This window comes from Callithrix jacchus, chromosome 5 (genome assembly GCF_049354715.1).
Source record: "Callithrix jacchus isolate 240 chromosome 5, calJac240_pri, whole genome shotgun sequence".
Lineage (NCBI taxonomy): Eukaryota > Metazoa > Chordata > Mammalia > Primates > Cebidae > Callithrix > Callithrix jacchus.
In genome coordinates this window covers 123,088,503-123,107,514 of record NC_133506.1, presented here as the reverse complement: position 1 = coordinate 123,107,514, position 19,012 = coordinate 123,088,503, and the positions used below count along the sequence as shown (strand labels likewise).

At 38.0% G+C, this 19,012-nt stretch overlaps 1 protein-coding gene across 33 annotated transcripts in view; it reads right to left on the bottom strand.

Moving 5' to 3' along the window:
* CEP112 (centrosomal protein 112) overlaps nt 1-19,012 on the bottom strand; it is a 705,692-nt gene that overhangs the window by 672,643 nt on the left and 14,037 nt on the right. For 28 of the 33 annotated variants that reach the window (XR_008481664.2, XR_008481665.2, XR_008481666.2 and 25 more), the window contains 2 exons: nt 9,056-9,246; nt 6,655-6,827 (listed from right to left, as the gene is read on the bottom strand). Coding sequence is in view for 25 of the 33 variants with exons in the window: in XM_054256393.2 (XP_054112368.1) it covers nt 6,655-6,827; nt 9,056-9,246 (364 nt within the window). In the remaining 8 variants the exon portion in view is untranslated. Of the gene's footprint in view, nt 1-6,654; nt 6,828-7,934; nt 8,053-9,055; nt 9,247-19,012 lie in introns of all 33 variants that reach the window. The other 5 variants (XM_078374491.1, XM_054256402.2, XM_078374493.1 and 2 more) reach the window with 2 other exon arrangements.

Sequence of the window (19,012 nt, the reverse complement as noted above, 5' to 3'; positions counted from 1 at the left end):
GGAGATCCATAAATGGTATAACTTGTCTCACTTGGCCTCTGCTTTCACAAATTAGAAATACAAGTGGAATCCACAAACACTTATTTACTAAAATTTTTTTTATCTTTAGGTTTAAATGTATATATAGTTGTTACACAAATTTATTAATTTACAATGTATATGCACAAACATTTTAACAAACTATTTCAGAAGGCAACTGGACAGTATCTATCAAAAAATGTAAGAGTATAATTATTAAAAATACCATAGACACATTTTTTTTAATGTTTTTAAATGTACACTCTAGTCCCAATCTCTAAAGCTAACCACCTTTAACAGTTCCAAGTGTGGTACCCAGAACTATTCCATGCATGTGAACACACATGTAGCCATATAAGCCTCTAAAACACATATACGCAAACACAAATGGAAGTTTACTATACTTTTATATACTTCTTTTTAACTTTATCCTATTAGATCTTGCCATAATAACCTCTATGTGTGTGTGTGTATACACATATATTTTTTAAACCATTGCACAAGATGTTAAACCAACTAATAACCCCACCAACAAAGCAATTTCCCATCCAGGAATCCATAATAGCCAAAAACACATGCAGGCATATAATAATCATTCTTGATATTCCAATTGATGATTTGGTACCTTGAAATCATAGACCAAACTAACTAACAGCCAAAGTTGTTCACATCCCTACCATCCCTGTCTTTTTGTAGGTACTTGGAAATTATACTATAAATCCTCCTACTACAAACCCCACATGGGTGTTTCACTTTCTGTCCAACAGGGAACATCCCATCACTACATAGAAATGCTCTCTCCCAGGTTTCCCCTTGCTCCTTCTGCCTCCTGACCAACACTTGTGCTTCTCCACGCAGGCTACATGGTATGGCATGCTTCCCTCCTCTTGGAAACTGTGAGAAATAAACTCTTCTTTCAAAAGCTACTTGTCTCTGTGTCTGTCGCCATATAATATCTGATTAAAACACATCCTGGGTGCATTTTAATATAAGGTGCATGATGATACTACTAGAATGTTAGCTCAGGCATTCTTTATAACAACAAAAAAAAATTAAACGCAGAAGAGACAGGTTAAATTATAGTATATTTATGGATTATCTGTAATTTAAAAGTCCACATAACACAGGTTTAAGACATAGTTGAGTAAAAAAAAGTAAAAGTCTCAGAGCAGTATGTACAGTATAAGCCAATTTCTAATTTCTTAATTATATAGGTGTGGATGTCTATTGTAAAATGATATGAACAAAATTGTTCATAGTGATTACCACTCAGGAAAGTGGGATAAGGAGGACACAGAAGGGTTTTTACTTTTTACTCTACATATTTCTACACTGAGGTTTTTATAAGCATGTGTTACATATAGATTGTCTAATTTTCTAAAATGAGGATAAAGACTATTAGTCATCTATTGTTGTACAACAAATTATTACAAATTTAACAGCTTTAAACAATGTACATAAATTTTCTCATGTTTCTGTGGGTCAGAAGTCCAGACACAGCTGAACTGGGTCCTCTGCTTAGGGCCACAAAAGGCCGCAATCGTGACTGGACCAGAGCTGGGTTCTCATCTAGAGGCTCATCTAGGGAAGGATTCACTTCCCGACTTGCGTGGATGTCAGCAGCATTCAGTTCATTATGGCTATCTGATCCCTGCATGATTCATGGCAGCTGCTTCTTCCAAAGCCAGCAAAGGGAATGACAGTAAGTCTACTAGCAAGATGAAGTTTTATATAACATAATGTAATCCTGGGAGTAATATCCCATTACCATTGCCATAATCTGTTGGTTAGAAGCAAGTCACAGGTCCTGCCCACACTCAAGGGGAGGGGATTATATAAGAGTATGAACACCAGAAGGAGGATCATGAAGACCACCATCAAGACAATTAAGGTCTTTATCAGACTTCCATGGTAAGCATTTGAAGGCTGATCAGAATGATAATATATATTGATATAGCTCATGATTGTAGAACTAAATGAAATTAACCAAACTATACATGCATGAGATCTAAGTCTATGGTCTCCTTAGTAATGTTTTCTAAAGTCAGGCTCCAAGTTCAAATATAACTAAAATATTTCATTGTCAAGAAAATAGGCAGATAGGTCAGGCGTGGTGGCTCATGCCTGTAATCCCAGCACTTTGGGAGGCCAAGGTGGGCAGATCACGTAAGGTCAGGAGTTCAAGATCAGCCTATTCAACATGGTGAAACCCTGTCTCTACGTAACACAAAAATTAGTGAGGCATGGTGGTGCATGCCTGTAATACCAGCTACTCGGGAGGCTGAGGCAAGAGAATTGCTTGAACCTGGGAGGCAGAAGTTGCAGTGAGCCAAGATTGTGCCACTGCACTCCAGCCTGGGTGACAGAGTAAGACTCTATCTCAAAGAAAAAGAAAGAAAAAAGAGGCAGGTATTTGACATAAAAATGCAGTAACAGATATAAAATAGCAATACAATGTGGAATGGTAGTTTTTCTTATAGATAATATGGGTAATAAAATTATCTTAAACCAAGAAATATGAAAAAGGAAAGCAAAGAAGAGAACCAGGACAGGACTACTAGCTAAATGCTGAAGCTGTCTGGTGTGAAATGCTAAGTGCACTAGTGTATAATATATACTTGGTGGAAAAAATAAAGCGTGAGAATAAGCCAGATGAAATATGACCTCACTATACTTCTAACAAGTTTGGAACAAGGCTACATACCATATCCTACAGGAAGAATAAAAGTAAAGGAAAGGTGCCATCTCTACTGAATAGGGAGTCCTAACAAAAAGGCTTCAAAAGGACTCTGTATCTTTAATAATATAAAAAGGCTAGGACATAAACAGCATAATCTAAAATGCCATTAGAAATACTTCACATACAAAAAGGTCTAAGTAAAGCAGGATTTTATAAAGTGATCAAAAAAGAAACACTAAGGAGGAAAAATCTTTTAAGATTAAAGAGGTTTTTCAAAGGACAAGTTGAAGTGGCTGTAAAATTTATGAGGCAGCATTAAACTTCAGTTCTAAGTAACAATAAATTATTCACTATAAAAACATACATGTGTCAAATATTATAAGCCTCTTAAACTTTTTAAAACAATTTCTTGCAGAACTGATTAGATATATTAGGTCACGATTAGCAGATACTAACTTTTACATTAGCACACTATGATCACTCAGAGTAAAGGAGCAAATTTAGAAAAGAACTCTGAAGACAGAACCATCAATAGCCAATTCACCACATCTGATCTGATGGCACACACTATATAGTTCACCTTAATATCAGTTTTCTTGGCTTTAGCTAAAGTAAATGTTAGTTTTATTTTTAAATGCCTTCATGGATGTAAAACTACAAATATCTGTTAACTAATATACATGTAGTCTAAAATTTTTAAAAATAATCAAGTTAAAACGATTACATTAAAAGAAACATAAGATACCCTGAGATGTTTTGTTTTGGCAGCCCTTGTTGACCTTAGTGATTCTGATATTTGAAAGAAGGATATTTTAAGCATGTCCTTTCCAGCTCCTTCACTGTCATATTGCTCACAGCATGTGAAGGGAATTGCTATAACCTACATCCAAGCTTCCGTCCATGTTTTCTAAAATTTATGCTTCCCTCAACATTTTCTGAAATGTTGAAAAAAAAAATCCTCTTAGGCCATTTCCTCTGCCACAATATACCTGTCTCAAAGGGATTTTGTACAGATTAAATTAAATATGTGGCAGTGTCTAACACAATCTATTCATTCATGCATGCATGCACTCTTGAATGTAGATACATAACAGAATTCCTAACATGTTCCTGCCCAGTGCTAGGAGCTGGAAATATAGCACACAGCAAAAACACAAGTTCCTACCTCATGAAATTCACAATCTAGCCCTCAGGACAGATAGTAAGCCTCTACACATGGGATGAATGCAACAAAGGAAGAACACTAAAGGAGTAAATAATGGGGTCGCCTAAACTGACTTGGGATATCAGATAAGGCTTTTTTCATGTTTCGATCTCTGAAGGATGGGTAGGACTCACCAGGGCCACAAGAGTGCCTGATTTTCCCATCACTTATTATATAACTGACAACGAATGCCTCCTACTCTAGTAATCCTTTTGCATTAAAACGCCATTTAATAATAGGTGATCAACAAAGAGAATTAAATTACTTTTTAGAATTGTGGGGATTTTATTATGTTTTCCTTTCTCAAAAAAGTCAATGAGTAATAATTGAAGAATATTCTCACTGTATTTTCTCAAACTTTATCCTATGTTCCAAAGAAGAAGAAAATCTATTCACCTGGACTCCCTGGAAATTTCAAGTCTATTTCCAACCCTGAAACCTTCTCTTACACACTTGAATCCCTGCAAATACTTTCATGACTACACACGACCACCGCACTGAAACTATCCATGTGCTCATCTCTCTCCCACATTTATCTAAAGCAATGGTTATAAATCAGATCTCTGGAGGACTTAACAAATGAGTGATTATACTGCCAGATATAAGGATATCCTTCACTTCTACAAAGACATAGCATCTCTCTCCCTCTGTTTTTTGCTCACAGATGAGGTCTCATTATATTGCTCAGGCTGGCCTAACACTCCAGGACCCATGCAATCCTCCTGCTTCCACCTCTTGAATAACTAGTACCACAGACACACACACTGTGCCCAATCCTCTCCTCTTCTTAAATCACATGATCCCTCTTCTCTACCTTTCTTCTTTCACTTAATAGTACAAAAAATAGAAAAACAAGTACTTCATTTTCCTCTTAACCCTACTTAATGGGGAAAGAAAATCTCAAGCTCAGTAACAGATGTAATTGACATCAAATTTGGTGTCAGGAATTAGAAGGAAATAGTGAAGGCATATACACTAAGTGGGGTAACCAAGCACTACTTAGCTCCAACCTATGGCTGTCTCCTGGAAAGATTTCTAGGTGTCTAGTTTTAAAGAGAAGCCAGAAAGTTGGGCTTTTATATGAAATTCCCCAAATGATAATTTGAACAACTCATTCAAAAATTGTTAAAGACACAGTTTAAGTCCAACAAAACAAATCTACCCACATGATTCATTCAGTCCAGGAAGATCACATATTTTCAAACTATGCTCTAAGCTCTAAGATACAGGAAACTACTTTAGTTCACCTTTATGCTATGAACTCCACATTCATTATATCTAGGAGGGAACCCAGAATTCAGCTGGACTCTTAGCAGATATTTTGGCAAATAACTGATGTTTTGCAGCTAACCTAAGAACCATGTTTTTCAGCCAGGGGCAGTGGCTCATGCCTATAATCCCAGCACTTTGAGAGGCCAAGGCAGGTGGACCAACTGAGGTCAGGAGTTTGAGACCAGCCTGGCCAATACAGTGAAACCCTAACTCTACTAAAAATACAAAAAATTAGCCAGGCATAGTGGCGGGCACCTGTAACCCAGCTACTTGGCAGGCTGAGGCAGGAGAATCGCTTGAACACAGGAGGCAGAGGTTGCAGTGAGCCAAGATCACACCATTGCACTCCAGCCTGGGCAACAGGAGCGAAATTCCATCTCAAAAAAAAAAAAATCACATTTTTCTTTGCATACAGACCACAATCTCTTTATGCCTCTATATAAAGAGACTGCTTCAAAGGCTACAAAAATTCTACAATTACACCTCTTTAAATTGTAATTCTCCTATGAATGTAAAAATAAGTATTTAACACCACACTTCCTACAGACTCATCTGTTCATTTCTTTTCACTTTTCTGAACATGCCCTTAATTATTTCACCTCTTCCTTTTTGCCTCCCCATTTTGTTTCACCTTTCTACTGAAATAATTTCATATGGACTGGATCTCTCACTTTTGTTTATAGTTTTCTACCATAATATCTCAGGTCTAAGAAACATACAAATAGACTTCATCAACTGTGGAGACATTTCAAATTACTAATATCATTTCTATATCTGTTTAAGGAATAAACAAAAAAATTATAGTGGACAAGAAAGATTACACCGTTAACAGAAACAAACTTCTAAAATTAAAATTACCAAGAGGATGGTGAGGAATGAAGTATAAAGTATGTTACATGGCAAACGGCACTGTCTATAGTTCGTCATTTCAAGGAATAAGGCCAAACGGCAAAGTCGAAATTTAATAAAAGTCCAGATTTAAATCTATCCCTTCCCAAAAGCTAAAAATTATGCTACCACAATAATGGCCTTTTTGTATATTTCAAAAATTCACAAACTTATTTTTCTTTGCACTAAAAAACCCTATTTAAGTTTAATACTCTAGTAAATAAACCACAGTCTAATGGGGTTTATGTTTACATTATTTTATTAAGTGAAAACAAATATTGTTCAAGATGGATCTGCAAGATGTTATATTTTGTTCAAGTAATTGATAAATCTCTTCATGTATGCTTGTCATAAAGCAAAATACATAATTGTGTTATTTAAAGATGCTGAGGCACCACTTGTCAAGCAATCAAAAATATATATGAAGTTAACAGGTATCTATAAAATGTCTAAAAATATTGAAAAAATCTTGAATATGCAATTAATGGAAAAGTAAACTAACTACTTACCATTAAAAAACATAATGTATAAATCAGTTCCAAAGACAGACTAAATGATGATACACATTCAAAATCCCATTCTCTTAGCATACCTGTAGACATCAGTTGGCGACTGTACCCAAGTGTTGCCTTCTCCAGAAGAAAGATTCCATGATTCCTTTAATTTGTGTTCACTTGTCTCCAGCTCACCCAGGACCCAGGCTGGTAATCCCTCCGGGCTTGAACCTTTTGCTCGTGCTGGATTTGGTTCATCAAAATAGATGGACTGATTTTTAAAAATTAGAAAAATTATTCTTTCAAAATGTACTATAATAAAACCATTAAAATTTCCATCAAGTTTAAAGTTTCGATAACAGCCTTTCAAATACTCAAATTCAATAATATTCAAATATTTTAAAAATTCAATGTACATTGAATTATGAGATATTACAATATATTAAGTGGATAACATTTGCATTTTAGTTGCACTCTACTGTCTAAGAAATATGATAAACAACAAAGTACATAACAGATAAATCTGATAATGATTTGTATTACAAAAAGAATATGAGCTATATATGAAATGTTAAATACAAAGAGTTTTTTAAAACTCGTGCTATCCTATCTGTTCCTCCCTTTTTTTTTTCCTTTGAGATGGAGTCTCACTGTCACCCAGGCTGGAGTGCAGTGGCACAATCTCAGCTCACTGCAACCTCCACCTCACGGTTCAAGCAATTCACCTGCCTCAGTCTCCTGAGTAGCTGAGACTACAGGTGGGTGCCACCATGCCTGGCTAATATTTTGTATTTTTAGTAGAGATGGGCTTTCACAGTGTTAGCCAGGATGGTCTCAATCTCCCAACCTCATGATCTGCCTGCCTCCACCTCCCAAAGTGCTGGAATTACAGGTGTGAGCCACTGCACCTCCTGTCTCTTTCTGTAATCATTAACTACTTTACACACACACAAAAAGAAATGAATGGGAAGAGAAATCACAAACAATGCCACCCAAAAATTAAAATTAGGAATCCCTTCATAAGGTGGAAACAGCAGAGTTAAAAACCTGGAATTTAGTTCTGGCCACACTATTAACTAGCTGGGAAACCCAAAACCATTCTCTAAACTTTCTCATTATTATTATTTGTTAAATAAAACCCTTCCCTTTGAGTCTATGAAATTAAGTGTGAATGGAAAAACATGATACAATGTACTCATATCATCATATCTAGATGTACTTCATAAAATGTTCTACCTTTAGACTGAACGCAGTGGCTCACACCTGTAATCCCAGCACTTTGGGAGGCCAAGGCAGGCAGATTACCCGAGGTTGGGAATTTGAGACCAGCCTGACCAACATGGAGAAACCCATCTCAACTAAAAATATAAAAAATTACCTGGGTGTGGTGGCAGGCACCTGTAATCCCAGCTACCTGGGAGGCTGAGGCAGCAGAGTCACTTGAACCTGGGAGGCAGAGGTTGCAGTGAGCCGAGATCACACCATTTTACTCCAGCCTGGGCAACAAGAGCAAAACTCTGTCTCAAAAAAAAAAAAGTTCTACCTTTACACATTTCTAAAGAAAACTCTGCACTGACTGCACACTCTGCAACAATTCTTCCAAGTCTACATAAAAAAACTCTCAAGGCACTGTTCTTTAGGAAGGGATTATGCAAGGCCCTCCACATGTATTGGACATGCACAGAAATTCCTTTATGTATTGGACATGTGCAGAAATTCCTTTTTCAAATGATATAGTCATTAAACTTTTGGCATTGTGCCACAGAAAACAGGAATTATTCTCTAATGTTCAGCATGCCACTTGACTAAATTTGGCTTTAAGTAAACTGATAAAATACAAAAAGTTTTAAAATATATTACACAAGAATTCTGCAGTTCATTAAAAAAAAAATACATATATATACTAACAGCAACTCTCAGGTACAGGTATTCAAATACCCACATAAACCAAGCTATATTTTATGGTTAGGTCCAGGACAGTGAGAATTTATCCACCAAGCATAATAATAACTGCCTTTGTAACAAAGCTGATTTTCACAATGAAATTAAGTACAGAAAACGACTTTTTAAACTCCAACTTATTATTGTCATTTTATTAGAGGAGAAAGGAACTTTTACAAGTCACGCAATCCAACCTCCATTGAATGTTTAAATAATGTATATTAAAATTAGAATCTACTGAATTACATAAAAATAATTATTATAATCCAGTGAAGATTAACAAAGAATAAAGGTCAATATAAAAAATTTCATTTTCAGTTTTTTAGAAATATTGTTAAATACTGAGGGATAAATAAATCAATAAGGATATTCCCCTTATAAGCAATACATGTATTTTATTAAAGGTGGAAAAAAATGAATCAGGAAGAAAAAAACAGTTTTAATGTATTTTCTAACACATATGACCTAATAGTATTACCATTCCCAAAAGGAATGATAACTTGATGCTTTAAAAAAAAAAATGAAACTAATGTGTATCTTTTGTTCACGGATACCTACCATGTATGAAGGTAGACTTTTAAGTGTCCCAGGTTCAGGTCGGTGTGTAAATGGGCCTTCAAGCACACCTCGTTTAAGCATGTGCAGTAACAATTTTGCATACAGGTTCCGATTCTTCCTCCCCATTATTCCTGCACCTGTTCCTGAAGGCTCACACAGCTTTCTAATCCAAAGAGCACACCTCTGCCGCTCTATAAATACATGAGAACTGTTAGAAACTTGGTTTTTTATAAAATGAAACATTGAATTACAAAAACCTGTAATAGCATCTGCGTTAGTCTAGAAGAATAACCAACAAACTTTTTCTGTTAAAGGCTGGAGAATAAATACTTCAGGCTTCACAGGCCATATGATCTCTGGTGCAACCACTCTGCCACTATAGCGTGAAAGCACTCATAGACTGTAGGCAAACAAATGGCATGACTACATTCCCATAAAACCTGACAAAAAAGACTGTGGGCAGGAGTTGGCCGATGGGCCACTGTCTGCTAACTCCTGGTCTAGAATTTAACTTTATTAGGTAACTGGTAAACAAGGAAGACAAATGCAAAGAAATATTTTCACAAAAATAAAGTCTCTAGATTACCATTAAATAACTTTTTTAAATTTTTAATTATTCCCAGTACACTGTAGATATATATGTTTATGTAGTACATGAGATATTTTGATATAGGCATGAAATGCGTAATAATCATGTCACAGTAAATGGGGTATCTATCCTTCACCTCAAGCATTTATCCTTTGTGTTACAAACAATCCAATTATACTTTTGGTTATTTTTAAATATGCTGTTAAATTATTATTGACTATAGTCACTCTGCTGTGCTGTCAAATACTAGGTCTTATTCACTCTATGTTTTTGTACCAGTAACCTTCCCACCCCACCCATCCTTCCAGCTTCTGGAAACCACTCTTCTACTCTCTATCTCCATGAGTTCAATTGTTTTAATTTTTAACTCCCACAGATGAGTGAGAATATGTAAAGATTGTCTCTCTGTGCCTGGCTTATTTCACTTAACATAATGTCCCCCAGTTTCAGCCATGTGGTTGCAAATGACAGGGTCTCATTCTTTTTTATGGCTGAATAGTACTCCAGTCTGTATGTGTATCACATTTTCTTTCTTTTTTTTTTTTTTAAGACGGAGTCTCGAAAGAAGGGGGAAGATGGCGCTATAGGAGCAACTCAGGATTGCAGCTCTCAGTGAAAGCGCAGAGGGTGAGTGGACGCCACATTTACAGACGGATCTTTATTGCCCGCAGACCAGGAAATTCCCAGTTGTAGGAGCTCCATGGGATGCCAGCACAGCTGTTTCAGCTGGCATGGCCGTTTTGGCCAGAGCCGCAGTGCAGTGGCACTCCACACAAAATACACTGGTCTGGTTGTCCTGTTAAACTGGCAATTTGAGATTTGGGAAGGCAGTTTAGCACATTCATCTGATTGAACGGGACTTAAACAGTAAGCCAGGCCAGGAGATTCCCAGGCAGCAACGTTTCAGCAAGCGCAGTGGGTCACTGCATGGGAAATCACACAGATCCCGGTGCCCTTTCAGCAGGCGACGGAAACACCTGGGAGAGAGTCAAGTGTTCAACTTAAAAAAAACAAAAGGGCTCTGAGGCAGGGAGCCAGATGATCAGGCTCAGCGGGTCCCACCCCACAAAAACAAACAAAACAGCAATTGGAAATGCTCAGGGTTGAGAGTTTCACGGCAAGCATAGCTGAACCCAGGACAGTGCAGCTCGGTGGGGGAGGGGCGTCCGCCATTACCGAGGCATTCCACCCCTAAGGAGGTACTCTCCCATTGCTGACGCAGCCTGCCATTGCCGAGGAAACCCACCACAACAGAGAGAGTCCCCCAATTCAGAGGCTGGCCACCATCGCCACGGTAGTTCTAACCACACCCATATAAACAGGACTACAGGGAATTACACTCGGCAGCAGGGCAGAGCCCATGGCAACAGGGCAGAGCCCACGGCAGAAGGGTGGAGCCTCGGCAGGCAGGTAGTGACTAGACTGCCTCCTTGCGGGGCAGGACAGTGCAATGAATACTCATAAATAAAGCCCTAACTCTCCGAGACAGAGGACCTGAGGAAAAAAAAGGGGCTTTATGAGTTCTGCTGCAGCAGACTTAAATGTACCTGCCTAGCAGCCCTGAATGAACAACAGAGCTCACAGCTCAGCACTTGAGTTCCTATAAAGTACAGACCGTCTCCTCAAGCAGCTCCCTGACCCCCGTATATCCAAAGACTCACCTCACAAAGGACTGATCAGACTGACATTTGGCAGGCATAATTCTGGGACAAAGATAGCAGAAGAAGAAACTGGTAGAATCCCTCACTGTTCCGCAGCGGCTACAGGTATACCCCAGACAAGCAGGGCCTGGAGTGGACCTCAAGAGTCTTACAGCAGAGGGGCTAGACTGTTAGAAAAAAAACTAACTAAGTAACAGAAATACTTCATCATCAACAACCTGGGTGTCCACTCACAGACAGACCCAATCGGAAAGTCAGCAACTACTCAGACGACAGGTGGATAAATCCACAAAGATGGGAAGAAACCAGCAAAAAAAGGAGGAAAACACCCGAAACCAAAACACCTCACCTCCTACAAGGGACCACAATCCCTCACCAGCAAGGGAACAAAGCTGGACAAAGAATGAATGTGATGAAATGACAGAATCAGACTTCAGAAGGTGGGTAATGAGAAACCTCCATGAACTAAAAGAACATGTTCTAACTCAATGCAAAGAAACTAAGAACCTTGAAAAAAGATTTGAGGAAATGATAACAAGAACGGACAACTTAGAGAGGAATATGAGTGAATTGATGGAGCTAAAAAACACAACACGAGAACTTCGTGAAGCATGCACAAGTCTCAACAGCCAAACTAACCAAACAGAAGAAAGGATATCAGAGGTCGAAGATCAACTCAATGAAATAAAATGAGAAGGCAAGATTAGAGAAAAAGCACAAAAAAGAATGAACGAAGTCTCCAAGAAATGTGGGACTATGTGAAGAGACCTAATCTACATTTGATAGGTGTACCTGAATGTGATGAAAAGAATGAAACCAAGCTGGAAAATACTCTTCAGGATATTATCCAGAAAAGTTTCCCCCACCTAGCAAGGCAGGCCAATATTCAAGTCCAGGAAATACAGAGAACAGCACAAAGATATTCTGCAAGAAGAGCAACCCCAAGGCACATAATCGTTAGATTCAACAGGGTTGAAATGAAGGAGAAAATGCTAAGGGCAGCAGAGAGAAAGGTCGGGTCACCCACAAAGGGAAGCCCATCAGACTCACAGCAGATCTCTCGGCAGAAACCCTACAAGCCAGAAGAGAGTGGGGGCCAATATTCAACATCCTTAAAGAAAAGAACTTTCAACCCAGAATTTCATATCCAGCCAAACTGAGCTTCAGAAGTGAAGGAAAAATAAAATCCTTTGCGAACAAGGAAGTACTCAGAGATTTTGTCACCACCAGGCCTGCTTTACAAGAGCTCCTGAAAGAGGCACTACACATAGAAAGGAACAGCCAATACCAGCCATTCCAAAAACATACCAAATGCTAAAGAGCATCAACATAATGAAAAATCTGCATCAACTAATAAGCAAAACAGCCAGCTAGCATCAAAATGGCAGTATCAAATTCACACATAACAATATTGACCCTAAATGTAAATGGGCTAAATGCACCAATCAAAAGACACAGACTGGCAAATTGGATAAAAAGCCAAAACCCATCAGTGTGCTGTATCCAGGAAACCCATCTCACATGCAAAGATACAAAAAGGTTCAAAATAAAGGGATGGAGGAAGATTTACCAAGCAAATGGACAGCAAAAAAAAGCAGGAGTTGCAATTCTCATCTATGATAAAATAGACTTTAAAGCAACAAAGATCAAAAGAGACAAAGAAGGACATTACATAATGGTAAAAGAATTGATACAACAAGAAGAGCTAACGATCCTAAACATATATGGACCCAATACAGGAGCACCCAGATATATAAGGCAAGTTCTTAACAACTGACAAAGAGACTTAGACTCCCACACAATAATAGTGGGAAACTTTAACACTCCACTGTCAATATTAGACAGATCAACAGACAGAAAATTAACAAGGATATCCAGGACTTGAACTCAGACCTGGAACAAGCAAACCTAATAGACATTTACAGAACTCTCCACCCCAAATCCACAGAATATACATTGTTCTCAGCACCACATCATGCCTACTCTAAAATTGACCACATGATTGGAAGTAAATCACTCCTCAGCAAATGCAAAACAATGGAAATCATAACAGTCTCTCAGACCATAGTGCAATCAAGTTAGAACTCAGAATTCAGAAACTAACTCAGAATTGCACAGCTTCATGCAAACTGAACAACTGGCTCTTGAATGTTGACTGGATAAACAAGGAAATAAAGGCAGAAATAAAGAAGTTCTTTGAAACCAATGAAAACGAAGACACAACATAGCAGAATCTCTTGGGCACATTTAAAGCAGTCTCTAGAGGAAAATATATAGCAATAAGTGCCCACATGAGAAGAGTGGAGAGATCCAAAATTGACACCCTATCGTCAAAATTGAAAGAGCTAGAGGAGCAAGATCAAAAAAACTCAAAACCTAGCAGAAGACAAGAAATAGCAAAGATCAGAGCAGAACTGAAGGAGATAGAAACACGAAAAACCCTGCAAATAATCAATAAATCCAAGAACTAGTTTTTTGAAAACATCAACAAAATAGACAGACCACTAGCCAAATTAATATAAAAGAAAAGAGAGAACAACCAAAGATGCAATCAAAAATGATAAAGGGGAAATCACCACAGATTCCACAGAAATTCTAATCATCATCAGAGAATATTACAAACAACTCTATGCACATAAACTATTAAACCTGGAAGAAATAGATAAATTCCTGGACACCTGTGTCCTCCCAAGACTAAACCAGGAGAAAGCTGAAACTATGAATAGACCAATAACAAGGTCTGAAGTTGAGGCAGCAATAAAGAGCCTACCACACAAAAAAAGCCCAGGTCCAAATGGGTTCACAGCCGAATTCTACCAGACACACAAAAAGGAACTGTTACCATTCCTTCTGAAACTATTCCAAATAATTCAAAAAGAGGGAATCCTTCCCAGATCATTTTATGAGACCAACATCATCCTGATACCAAAACCCAGCAGAGACTCAACAAGAAAAAAAAAAAACTTCAGGCCAATATCCATGATGAACATAGACGCAAAAATCTTCAATAAAATACTGGCAAGCCAATCGCAACAGCAAATCAAAAAGCTTATCCACCATGATCAAGTAGGATTCATCCCGGGGATGCAAGGCTGGTTCAATATACGCAAATCTATAAACGTAATTCACGACATAAACAGAATCAAAAACAAAAACCACATGATTATCTCAATTGATGCAGAGAAGGCCTTTGACAAAATTCAACAGCCCTTTATGCTAAAAACCCTCAATAAACCCAGTATTGATGGAACGTATCTCAAAGTAATAAAAGCTATTTACGACAAACCAACAGCCAATATCATACTGAATGGGCAAAAACTGGAAGCATTCCCTTTGAAATCTGGCACTAGACAAGGATGCCCTCTCTCACCACTCCTATTCAATGTAGTATTGGAAGTCCTAGCCAGAGCAATCAGGCAAGAAAAAGAAATAAAGAGTATTCAAATAGGAAAGGAGGAAGTCAAATTGTCTCTATTTGCAGACAACATGATTGTATATCTAGAAGACCCATCGCCTCAGCCCAAAAACTCCTGAAACTGATAAGCAACTTCAGCAAAGTCTCAGGATACAAAATCAATGTGCAAAAATCACAAGCATTCCTATACACCAATAACAGACTGAAAGAGAGCCAAATCAAGAATGACTGCCATTCACAATTGCTACAAAGAGAATAAAATACCTAGGAATACAACTAACAAGGAACATAAGTGCCTCTTCAAGGAGAACTACAAACCACTGCTCAACGAAATAAGTGAGGACACAAACAGATGGAGAAACATTCCATGTTCATGGTTAGGAAGAATCAGTATCATGAAAATGGCCATACAGCCCAAAGTTATTTACAGACTCAACGCCATCCCCATCCAGTTACCAATGACCTTCTTCACAGAAATGAAAAAAAAAAACCACCTTAAACTTCATATGGAACCAAAAGAGAGCCCACATAGCCAAGTCAATTCTAAGCAAAAAGAACACAGCAGGAGGCATCACACTATTGGACTTCAAACTATACTACAAGGCTACAGTAATCAAAACAGCATGGTATTGGTACCAAAACAGAGATATAGACCAATGGAACAAAACAGAGGCATCGGAGGCAACACAACATATCTGCTACCATACAATCTTTGATAAACCTGACAAAAACAAGCAATGGGGAAAGGATTCCCTGTTTAACAAATGATGTTGGGAAAACTGGCTAGCCATGTGCAGAAAGCAGAAACTGGACCCCTTCCTGACACCTTACACTAAAATTAACTCCAGATGGATTAAAGACTTAAACATAAGACCTAACACCATAGAAACCCTAGAAGAAAATCTAGGCAAAACCATTTAGGACATAGGAGTAGGCAAAGACTTCATGACCAAAACACCAAAAGCATTGGCAACAAAAGCCAAAATAGACAAATGGGACCTAATCAAACTCCACAGCTTCTGCACAGCAAAAGAAACAGTCATTAGGGTGAATTGGCAACCAACAGAATGGGAAAAAATTTTTGCAGTTTACCCATCTGACAAAGGGCTGATATCCAGAATTTACAAAGAACTCAAACAGATTTACAAGAAAAGAACAAACAAGCCCATTCAAAAATGGGCAAAGGATATGAACAGACACTTTACAAAAGAAGACATACATGAGGCCAACAAACATATAAAAAAAATTCTCATCATCACTGGTCATTAGAGAAATGCAAATCAAAACTACATTGAGATACCGTCTCATGCCAGTTAGAATGGCGATCATTAAAAAATCTGGAGACAACAGATGCTGGAGAGGATGTGGAGAAATAGGTACACTTTTACACTGCTGGTGGGACTGTAAATTAGTCCAACCATTGTGGAACACGGTGTGGCGATTCTTCAAGGACCTAGAAATAGAAATTCCATTTGACCCAGCAATCCCATTACTGGGTATATATCCAAAGGACTATAAATCATTCTACTATAAGGACACACGCACACAAATGTTCATTGCAGCACTGTTTACAATAGCAAAGACCTGGAACCAACCCAAATGCCCATGGATGATACACTGGACTGGGAAAGTGTGGCACATATACACCATGGAATATTATGCAGCAATCAAAAACGATGAGTTCATGTCCTTTGTAGGCACATGGATGAAGCTGAAGAACATCATTCTCAGCAAACTGACGCAAAAACAGAAAATGAAATACCGCATGTTCTCACTCATAGGTGGGTGATGAACAATGAGAACACATGGACACAGGGAGGGGAGCACTACACACTGGGGTCTATTGGGGGAATAGGGAAGGGACAGCGTGGTGGGGGGAGCTGGGGAGGGATAGCAGGGGGAGAAATGCCAGATGCGGGTGAAGGGGAGGAAGACAGCAAATCACACTACCATGTGTGTACCTATGCAACTATCTTGCATGTCCTGCACAGGTACCCCAAAACTTAAAACGCAATAAAAAGGAAAAAAAAAAAAAAGACGGAGTCTTGCTCTGTCACCGGGCTGGAGTGTAGTGGCGCAATCTTGGCTTACTGCAACCTCTACCTCCTGGGTTCAAGCGATTCTCCTGCCTCAGCCTCCTGAGTAGCTGAGACTACAGGTGCACACCACCACACCCAGCTAATTTTTGTATTTTTAGTAGAGACGAAGTTTCACATGATCTCCTGACCTCATGATTTGCCTGCCTCAGCCTCTCAAAGTGCTGGGATTACAGGCACCAGCCACCGTGCCCAGCCTGTATCACATTTTCTTTATCCATTTGTCTGTTGAGGGCCATCTAGGTTTCTTCCAAATGTTGGCTACTGTCATGGGAAGAAACATGGAAGTGCAGAGATCTTGGCTACTGCCATGGCAAGAAACATGGGAGTGCAGAGATCTCTTCGATATACTCAGTTCCTTTCTTTTGGGTTATATAACTAGCAGTGGAATTGCTTAATCCTATTGTAGTTCCACTTTCTAGTTTTTCTGATGATCCTCCAAACTCTTCTCCATAGTCACTGTACTAATTTACATTCCCACCAAAAGCATAGGAGAGTTCCCTTTTCTCCACATCCTTGCTAGCATTTGCTTTTGCCTGTCTTGGGATAAAAGCCATTTTAATGGGGGTGAAATAATAGCTCAATGTAGTTTTTATTTCTGTTGCTCTGATGATCAGTGATGCTGAACATCTTGACATATGCCTGTTTACCATTTGTATGTCTTCCTTTGAGAAATATCTATTTAGATCTTTTGCCCATTTTTAAAGCAGGTTATTTGATTTTTTTGTATAGAGTTGTTTGAGTTCCTTATATATTCTGGTTATTCCCTTGTCAGATGAATCATCTGAAAAATTTTCTCCCATTCTCTGGATTGTCTCTTCACTTTGTTGATTGTTTCCTTTGCAGAAGCTTTTTAACTTGATGAGAGTTTCATCCCATTTGTCCATTGTTGCTTTGATTGCCTGTGCCATTAGGGTATACTCAAGAAATCTCTGCCCAGACTAATATCCTGAAGATTTTCCCCAATGCCTTAATTTAAAGAATAACTAATACCAGTCGTACTCAAACTATTTTTAGTAGTTTCCTAGATTGAGGCCTTAGATTTCAGTCTTTAATCCATTTTTATTTGATTTTTGTATATGGTGGGAGATAAGAGCCTAGTTTCATTCTTCTGTACATGGATATTGAAAACTTAACATCCATGTACAGAAGAATGCCTTTAAAAACGTATTTTTTGCTGTGAAAATTATGTAATCACAGAACAAACTTCATGAAATATTAGAAATATTTGTACAAGAAAATACAAAAGTGAAACAGATAAACTGAAGTAAATGGCACCGCTTATTAAAGAGACTGTTCTTTCCCCAGGGTAAGTCCTTTGCACCTTTGTCAAAAATGATTTTACCATAAATGTATAGATTTGTTTCCAGTATTTCACTCTGTTCCATTATTCTATGTGATTGTTTTTATGACAGTACAATGACAGTTTGGTTATAATTGTTCTTTAGTATAATTTGAAGTCAGGTAATGTGATTCCACCAGTTTTATTCTTTTTCTGAGGATAGCTTTGGCTATTCTGGGTCTTTTGTGGTTTCATATACATTTTAAGGTTTTTTTCTTTATATTTCTGTGAAGAATGTCATTGGTATTTTGATAGGGATTGCACTGAATCTGCAGACTGGTTTGGGTAGTATGGACATTTTAACAATATTGATTATTCTAGTCCGTGAACACAGAGTATCTATTTTTTTGTGTGTCCTCTTCGATTTCTTTCATATACTCAGCCTCCCAAGTAGCTGGGACTACAGGTGCGCAACATCACGCCCAGCTAATTTTTGGATTTTTAGTAGAGATTAGGTTTCACCATGTTGGCCAGGATGGTCTTAATCTCTTGACCTCGTGATCCACCTGCCTCAGCCTCCCAAAGTAGGTCTTTTGTGGTTTCATGTAAACAAGTTTCATATACAGCTTCTTTTAGTAGTCTCCTAGTTTGAGACCTATGTTTTATAGTTTTACATGTTTTATAGTTTTCATTGTGGAGATCTTTCACTTCTTTGGTTAATTCCTAGGTATTTTATTTTATTTGTTGCAACTGGAAATGAGATTACTTTCTTGATTTCTTTTTCAGATTGTTTGCTGTTAGCATATAGAAATGCTACTGATTTTTGTATGTTGATTTTGTGCCCTGCATCTTTACTGAATTTGTTTATCTGTTTCAATAGTTTTTTGGTGGAGTCTTTAGTATTTCCAATATTA